The sequence below is a fragment of the Salvelinus namaycush genome, chromosome 1 (assembly GCF_016432855.1).
Source record: "Salvelinus namaycush isolate Seneca chromosome 1, SaNama_1.0, whole genome shotgun sequence".
NCBI classification, from domain to species: domain Eukaryota; kingdom Metazoa; phylum Chordata; class Actinopteri; order Salmoniformes; family Salmonidae; genus Salvelinus; species Salvelinus namaycush.
This window is the reverse complement of record NC_052307.1, coordinates 54,399,370-54,408,089: the sequence shown is the minus strand read 5'-3', so window position 1 is coordinate 54,408,089 and position 8,720 is coordinate 54,399,370. Positions and strand designations below refer to the sequence as shown.

The following is an 8,720-nucleotide window of genomic DNA, read 5'->3' as shown; positions in this document are numbered from 1 at the left end:
GAGATAGTTATTTCCATCCAGCCGAAGGGCAAATGTAAAGCCTTTATTCTTTCATGGAACATAAACAAGCCAAAACATGTCTCGCACCAAAGAGAGAGAAGTGACAATGTTGCACACTAACAGTACAGAGATTGGTTCATGTTTGACACAACTGGAGAGTATCGCACACACACCCTTCCCCTGAAGCTCCAGGGCCTTAGGCGTAGTACTGCAGGTTGGCCTTCTTCTTGGCCTGTACTTCTAAGATGCCTTCCATGTAGTCCTCATGATTGAGCTCAGTTGCCCCCCTGCGAAGGGCGATCATACCCTGGAAGAGAAAGAAAGTTAAATCCATGTTCTTGTCGTTCCTAAATGCATCTAGGTCACTATAGCTTTTCTTTAAGAAAATGGGCAAATTAAGTCAACAGTTTCACCAGGGGAAAGGAAATAACTAATTTAGTTATTGGGCTGGTTTGTTCTTTCACAAATTTGTGCATGTTTAGTATGACTCACCGCCTCCACACACACTGCTTTGCACTGGGCACCATTGAAATCATCAGTGCACCTGGCCAGCTCCTCGTAGTTGACATCGGGGCTGTGGGAACACCAATCAGATACTGAATAATACATGACAAACACTTCTGAGGAACCAGTGAGCTAAAGAGTATATTTAATGATGAAGCATAGTGGATTGGTCCGAACCTGACGTTCATCTTGCGTGAGTGAATCTGCATGATGCGGGCTCGTGCTTCCTCATTGGGCATTGGGAACTCAATCTTACGGTCCAGACGTCCAGAACGCAGCAGTGCGGGATCTAGGATATCCACCCTGTTAGTGGCAGCGATAACCTGGCAGAAGAGGATCAGAACGTCAAGGCGTCAGCGTACAATATAGTAGTCTGGCTAACACCTAACTCGAAGTCCTCCTGACCTCAGTCTGGAAAGAGTTGATGTTGTCGGCACGATACGTCGATAATGAAGGGGGCTGTGCTTTTACCAATCATTTCTCCTCCGTGCCTTTCTCACTCAAACACAGCCCCTGATCGCTACACTCTTCCATTACAACTGTTGGATTTTCAAACCCAGAGGAAAAATAAAACATTTGAGGGTGTTTAAAGTAACCGATCTCAGTCCTCTTTAAAATTAACTCTGTGGTAAAAGAAAAATAAACTTTGTATTCACACTGCCCTTGCCTTTGAATGAGGACTCAACTCTTTTGCCAGTTCACTTCATCTATTTTGTGGTCGCACTCTAGGTTTTTACAAAGTGCAGGACCAGTCATTCCATCAGAACTTTATCGTACAGCTAGATATACCTACTCACATTTTGGAAGCTAGAAGAGAATTATAATCAGATTATAATATTATATTAACATGTCAATATTATTGGTAACAGAATATAAACTGCAGATTAAATAACGCTGTAATTGAAAATTGTACACCCAATGTAGGCTACCGCCCCTTTATTAACTAGCATTGACTTTGTACCCTATGTTGGGACCAAATGTGGTCGTCTTCTCACTAATCGAATAAACAGCTTATGAAAGTAGGTCTTCACGGGTACAAAAAACTGGAACCGTTCCGAAATGGATCTGTGGCTTTCCCACCCGACCCGATATGCATTAAAAATGTATTTTTAAACGGAGACCTGTTCCGAATGGACCCGAGTACAGTCTGACCCATTCCGAAAAGGACCATGGCAAACAGACCAGTGCTGGTTTGGATCTGAGAGACCGTTCAGATCCGAGAGTAGAAAGAGAAAGAAACCTCCAACTGGTCGCTGCCAGCGCCATCAATAAACAAGTGGTATTGGCCAAATCATCCAGTTAGGTGTCCTTATAAACATCCAATAACAAATGGCTATAAAACTATTCATTGTGTTTCAATGTTACGCATATTAAAAACTATTTTTTCCTAAAACAATAATTGTCTACCTCACGGTTTAGCTGTTGGAGATTTGAGCGCCAAATGCATTAGGACATTGCATGCATATAGGCATAGGCGTCCACTGTATGATAATTATATATATATAAATTAATTAATGAATTAAGGGAGCCAAGCTTAGGCCTAGCCCTAGAGAAAGATAGAACTATGCCGGTGCCATGTTCCCGACACCGACTTCTTTACCCTAGTCAGATAGGCTACTACTGCTAAATAGATATGGGTGTACAGGAGGAGGCTAATTCTCGATCCGAATATTCTAAATGACGATAAGCATATATTGTTAGATTAAAGGAGTAACTCTGGTAGGCATAAAACATTATCACCTCAACTGTTGGAGTGCCAGTGCGCACTGCCTTTATAGGCCTGCAGTAGCTAAGCCTAATAATAACCATACCATCGCAAAAAGTTGCTTAGCTTTATTAGGGTAATAAAAGTCAAGTCATTGTTTATAGGGAAACCACGAACAAGTTATTATATTGCGGCATTAAATTACATTTTGCCCTCTTTGGTTGATCCTTTTCATGCTTTTAGTGTGAAAAGCATAGTAGGCCTACCGGTAATTATATTATGGCAAACATTACAGCTGGAATTTAATTTGGCTAATGAAAATGGCTTAAAAGAAAAAAAGTTTAACGGGCTCGGCCTATATTGCAGCTATTATCGACAAAGGCAATACCTAATGTTGGCTTACCAAACGACAGCAATAGGCTAATGCTATTTCTTTTACAACAAGCATATAATAATTATTAATGACTAAACAATTTATAATAAATAAATGAGTTATAAAATTGTATCAAACTTGAATAGTGAGTCGCACACAGTCCATTTGGCCCCGCCAACATTCTTCTCATCTTTGTCCACTACAATATTAAAACTTGTCAGCTTCTTTTCACTGTACTCTTTTTCCTCTAACTTTCATTTTACTTCAATGAAAGAGAACTCCCATCTTCACAATCAAAAGTAGCCTAGTCCAAGGCTCCTATAACACTCTCTCCTCAGTAGCAGGAGCCTGTGAGGTGAGCAGCTGGAACCAGTTTCAGCTGGACATAAGCTATATGTTTTATTGAGTTGCAATTAGTTGACATAACAAGCTCACGCAGTTCTCATCACACAAACAATAAATTAACAGAGGACAGGTCCAATCGGGTCCAGTTGGTAAATCAATTTTAATTACACATACCCAAGACCTGTAGCAATCATATCGGATCCGACCCGAGACAAAAGTCAGAATTTAGAACCCTCTGGGTTTCGGGTCTGTTAGAATTTCGGGTCTGTTGGACCTGTGAAGACCTCTAGTCTAAAGAGAACATATTGCAAACAAATAATCTGAACATCGTGTCAGTATAAAACATATTTTGTAATGTCTGTGCATCCATGATAATCGCTAATCAATATCCAAAAACAGCAAACTTTTTTCCCACAAACCTGCACATCATCTCTCTTTTGTGGCACCAATGTGTGGGGTTATGTCACGGGAAATGGTGCTTTGTGTTCACATTGCCCTAAAAAAAAAGGAACCCGAACCGCGGAATTCAAGCAAACTGAACCTCTCGAGATGGTCTCAGTTCGGTTCACTTCGGGGGCTCGAGGGGTCTGAGTTCCTTTGGAGTGTTCGCACTGCACAAATTCAGCGAAGAGAACCAATCGATAACGCATTTACAACGGTCTCCTATCCAGACCAGTACGTCACAGCTCTCCCTGCGCTCTGAGTCACGTCAGCCGGGCAAACAATATAGTGCCTCCTCATAGCATAGTGAAACAGACAGTTCTCCTTAGGTACCAGGTCTCTCGGGTACCTCAAGTACAGCTGATTAAGAAAAAAATGTAAAGAACTGAGTAATACCTTAACTTGCATGTTGGGCTGGAACCCATCCAGCTGGTTGAGGAGCTCAAGCATAGTTCTCTGAACCTCCCTGTCACCTGCTTTCTCACTGTCAAACCTGGAGGAATCAAAAGGGATCAGAGGCTTGTGTCGATGCTATTAAAACAGCTATGAAAGCAACTGTGAAACTTCTCTTGTTGGTAGCTGGTTTACAGTGTGTAGGACTCATACAGTTTAACTGCACCACTCACCGTTTGGTTCCAATGGCGTCCAGCTCATCTATGAAGATGATAGAGGGGGCCTTCTCCTTGGCCAGGGCAAAGGCGTCTCGGACCAGCTTGGCACCATCACCAATGAACATCTGGACCAGCTGTGGGCCAGCCAGCTTGAGAAATGTGGCCTGTAGTAGGATGAAAGATAAATAAATCAAATTCTGCCTGTCTACACAATTTTACCTAAAGCAGAAAAGGAGTTGACAATCCTGTACAAACAAATAATCCCTTGCCAAAATGCAAGCCATAAGGTCAATGTTTTGTTTTACCTTGGTCTGGGCAGCACAGGCCCTAGCCAGTAGGGTTTTCCCTGTGCCTGGGGGGCCATACATCAAAACCCCCTTAGGTGGCTGAATACCCAGGTTCTCAAACTTCTCCTTGTGGTTCATGGGCAGAACGATTGCTTCCACCAGCTGAAAGTCAAAAGAATAGCATCACATGTTGTTAAAACTGCAATTACATTCACATTCGAGTGTCTAAAGAGATAAGATACAAATGATAATATCGGACCTCCTGGATCTGTTTGTCTAATCCACCAATGTCACTGTACTGCTCAGTGGGGCGCTCGTCCACCTCCATGGCTTTGACTCTGGAGTCATACTCCGTGGGCAGGGTTTCCAGGATCAAGTATGAGTCCTTGTTTACCCCCTGGTCATCACCACAGGGAAAGAGAAAAAGTGACACAAGCACAAACAAAAAATAAATCCATAGCTTGTTGAGCAGAGGGAGATGCTATTCAAGGACACTCAAGTGAACATATAAGGGGTTTACCACGAGGTCTCCCGGCTTCAGTTTCTCTGCATCCACCAAGCCAATGACCGGGAGGAAGTATGTCTGCAAGAGCACAAAAGGAGCAACCGCTGTCAACTACAACTGCTGAATAACTCCTATTAATAACTGTTTTCATTTACTAAGAATGACACAGGAAAAGTACTGATCAAAATGCAGTTGAACTTGGGAGGAGATCAGACCAGTGTTTTCTCTGGGAAAATTGGTAGCAGTGTGGGGAAAATGTCATGGAGGGGCTGATTTCTTTTATTTTGTTCTGGTGACTTTAAAAAAATAAATTTTATTCCAAAAGGAATGAAAAGAGAATTATGCTGATACCATCTAAAATATAATTTAAACCTCCAGGAATGACGAAAATAACATATTGGTAAAATTACAATTATTTTTTACATATTATCACCTGTAGCCCAACTGATGCAGCATAGTGGCTATAAATAAATAGGCTGAAGAACGGGGTTTCCTATCTGCATTTACCCTATTGGGCTAATCATTAGTAGAGTCAAGCATCAGGTCAAATACCCACATTCTTTCAACCCCGTGGGTCGGCTCACAGTTCAGAACAATTACATGATGGTCGGAAACATTTTAAATCAAGATAATACACATTTTAAAAACCCAGGAGTTTGTTGTGTTGCGAATTCCATTCTGTGAGCGGCGAGCCAGACATAAGGCTACCAGCCACGCATGCATTGAGAGTGTGGAGCCGGGAACTGTCCCTTATTTGTGTGGTGCTAAAACGTTCCCTCTCTCCACGTGATACAAAAATATGGTGGAAACGGTGCTGCACGAGTGAAATCCCAAGTTTGGAAGGACAACACAGTAGATGGATACACAGCCTGTAAGCAGGTAGGCCTATTGGTTTTAGATAATTCCGTTCATTATTACATTAATTCAGGCATTAGTTCATTATACCATACGCAGGCCATATAAAGTATAAACCGTTGTGGCTGGTAAAAGTTTTATTAGCCTACTAAATAAATAGCCTATTTTCACAGCCTATATTCAATTTTAGGAATTCCCTCCCTATGGCACTCGTAATTTGAACGCACCTCAAAAGGATTATTAATCTCGCATAGAACACAAAACAAGCCGACTAGGTAAATGGATAAACTATTCTATTATGGGGTTGTCAGACATTTCTATTCATTACTTGTTTGTTTGCAGAGGAAAAGTAAATGTGGACTGTTCCAGCATCTTCAAAGTGCTCCTTGGAATAAATATCTTTTAATGTTCCATATTTTGTTGGCGTGGTGGCAATGATTTTGTTGGTGCGCAGCGCCACAGCTAAATGACTGCTGCAGAAAACACTGGATTGGACATATTCCTAGTTGTTACTTACCTGTCTTGTAGATGTTTTGATGACAGCACATTTGCCCTTCCTCTGGGAATCTAAATCAATGTTTGCTCCATCCTCCTCCTGGTCATTTGGGTCCACATCCAGAAGCTGTAAGACAGTTTTAAGACATCTCAAACCTAACCTGTGATGATCCAGACACTGTTGTATGGTCATAAACAGACAATTAGCTCAACACCCATCACAAAAGTGAGCTTCACAAGAATTGCGCTTTTGATACTAAACTGTTCAATACAATAAAACAATGTGGCACTGATACGAAAGTGTACATATTTCTTCATGATCCTACCTCGATGACATTGGAGACCAGGTACGGCAGGGTCTTGTTCACTTTGATCTTCTCTGTGTTTTCTTTGATTTTGTCCTTCATGGCCTGCAGCTCATGGGTTACCCTCAATACCTCACTCTTCATGATCTACAACATGAGAGTCCAATTGAATGTATAGACCTAGGCACAACTTATTCATAATTTTCATATCATTTAAAAATTGGAAGGGTCAAGTATATGGTGGAGACATAACAGATAAGAAGTTGAAAAAAAGTAAGAATAGTGAGGGCCATCTGATACACCAATAGCAGCTAAAATGACTAGTTAGCTATCTACCTTTATTTCACTGTCCAGAAGACGTGTCCGCTGAACGATCTCTTCGGTGGACATTTTGAGGACTTCTTCGCCGATCCCATCCTATTGTTGACAAACAAAATTGTAATGTTATGATACAACGTAGCTATTTAGCTACTACCGTTAACGAAATACAGTAATCATGACTCCTAGCTATAAGCTAACTAGCTGGCGGCTAATAGGACAAGCAAAATAGCCAGGCTAACGTTAGCTAACAACTTGCAGATATGTTTACGAATCTCAGTGTGTGTAACGTTAGTTGCTAGCTAACAACGTTAAGTGACCAGAAAGTTGATAACTGTTAACAGGCTAAATACTAAGAAAAACATTTGTTTTATGTGACCAAGCTAACGTTAAGAAAATTTGCAAATTTCCTGTGTCACTGTCCCATCAATTTAACAGGCTAGCTAACGTTAGCTTGTAGCTATGCTAGCTGACATCAGGATAAGCTCTTTCGTTTATTGGATACATGTTAACTTCATAATTACGATCATATTCAAATAATAGATGTTGTAATCAAATTAAATTGATGAACACATTAAAATCTGTTAATTCAAGGAACAAACCTCCACCTCATCCCAAACTGATCTGTCATTCAACGACGCCATCTTTCCGCTTGTCTTCGTCTTGTCGCTTCTACTTCTTCTTTGAGGTTAACCGGCAAACTACAACCGATGAGGTGTATTGCCGCCACCTACTGCACGGGTAGTGACTGAGATAAACGTTTTCCATTGCAGGAAAGGGGGACAAAACACATCAGATACAATACAACAATGAAATAAATGTAAAAAAGCATCCCACTCCTATAGTCATAGTTCAAATCACAGCCCTACACAGGCTTAAGGGCCTGAGAGGACGAAACATTTGTCGACAGGATTCAGGTTAACATTTGCAAGGCTGCTGGGCCAGACTGACTATCAGGACGCCTACTCAGAGTCCCCGTGTCCAAGAACGCCAAGTTAACCTGCCTAAATGACTATTACCCCAGAGCACTAACATCTATAGCCATGAAATACTTTGAAAGCCTGGTCATGGCTCACATCAACACCATCATCCTGTCTGGGATGATGGTGTTGATGTGAGCCCTGGATCCACTACAATTTGCATACCGCCCCAATAGATCCACAGATGTCGCAATCTCTATTGCACTGTACACCTCCCTCACCCACCTGGACAAAAGGAATAACTATTTAAGTATGCTGTTCATTGGCTACAGCTCAACATTCAACACCATAGTCCCCATCCAGCACACCCCCATCCAAATCGATGGGGCTGTAGTGTAGCGGGTTGAGAGCTTCAAGTTCCTCTGTGTCCACATCACTAAGGAATTAACATGGTTCACACACTCACACAGTTGTGAAGTAGGCATGACTGTGCCTCTTCCCCCTCAAGAGGCTGAAAAGATTTGACATGGGCCTTCAGATCCTTAAAAAAAGTCTACAGCTGCACCATTGAAAGCATCTTGACTGGTTGCATCACCGTTTGGTATGGCAACTACAAGGCACTCGACCACTAGGCGCCGCAGAGGGTGGTGAGTAAAGCCCAGTACATCACTGCATTGTCCCTTTTTTGCACTGACTTGCACACTAACACATACTTACACTGAAACCCAACTCACACATACACTTTTCTTGCACCAACTCTCCTGCACTGACTCTATGTGCACACTAGACTCTACCCACACACTCCACATACCTGTACTTAGACTGACACCCCAACACACACACACACTGCATATACGTTCACAAACACTTAACACACGCACACATGCATACTGACACTACACACACACACACACACACACACACACACACACACACACACACACACACACACACACACACACACACACACACACACACACACACACACACACACACACACATACAGTACGCTGCTGCTACTGTCAATTATCTATCCTGTTGCCTAGTCACTTTACC

General features: G+C 42.0%; 1 protein-coding gene across 2 annotated transcripts; it reads right to left on the bottom strand.

The window, feature by feature from the left end:
• Positions 1 to 10: 10 nt before the first annotated feature.
• On the bottom strand, positions 11 to 7,443 carry psmc3 (proteasome 26S subunit, ATPase 3). Of its 2 annotated transcripts, none has more exons than XM_038990838.1 (12): positions 7,347 to 7,443; positions 6,763 to 6,843; positions 6,448 to 6,573; positions 6,144 to 6,248; positions 4,787 to 4,849; positions 4,526 to 4,663; positions 4,285 to 4,428; positions 3,995 to 4,143; positions 3,765 to 3,861; positions 682 to 827; positions 493 to 574; positions 11 to 307 (listed from the first exon to the last, which is right to left on the bottom strand). In XM_038990838.1, exons 1-12 carry the CDS (start codon positions 7,386 to 7,388, stop codon positions 197 to 199), a joined length of 1,284 nt encoding a protein of 427 aa, XP_038846766.1. In that variant the 5' UTR covers positions 7,389 to 7,443; the 3' UTR covers positions 11 to 196. The 2 variants fall into 2 exon arrangements, with proteins under 2 accessions (XP_038846766.1, XP_038846771.1); XM_038990843.1 differs by having other exon boundaries at positions 7,353 to 7,410.
• Positions 7,444 to 8,720: the final 1,277 nt, after the last annotated feature.

Coding starts and splice junctions, on each gene's coding strand:
- psmc3 (XM_038990838.1), bottom strand. CDS start 7,388: ATGGCGTCGTTGAATGACAGATCAGTTTGGGATGAGGTGGAG. Junction 6,574..6,762: donor TTCTGGACAGTGAAATAAAG/GTAGATAGCTAA, acceptor CTCATGTTGTAG/ATCATGAAGAGTGAGGTATT. Junction 4,664..4,786: donor TGAAGCCGGGAGACCTCGTG/GTAAACCCCTTA, acceptor GGTGATGACCAG/GGGGTAAACAAGGACTCATA.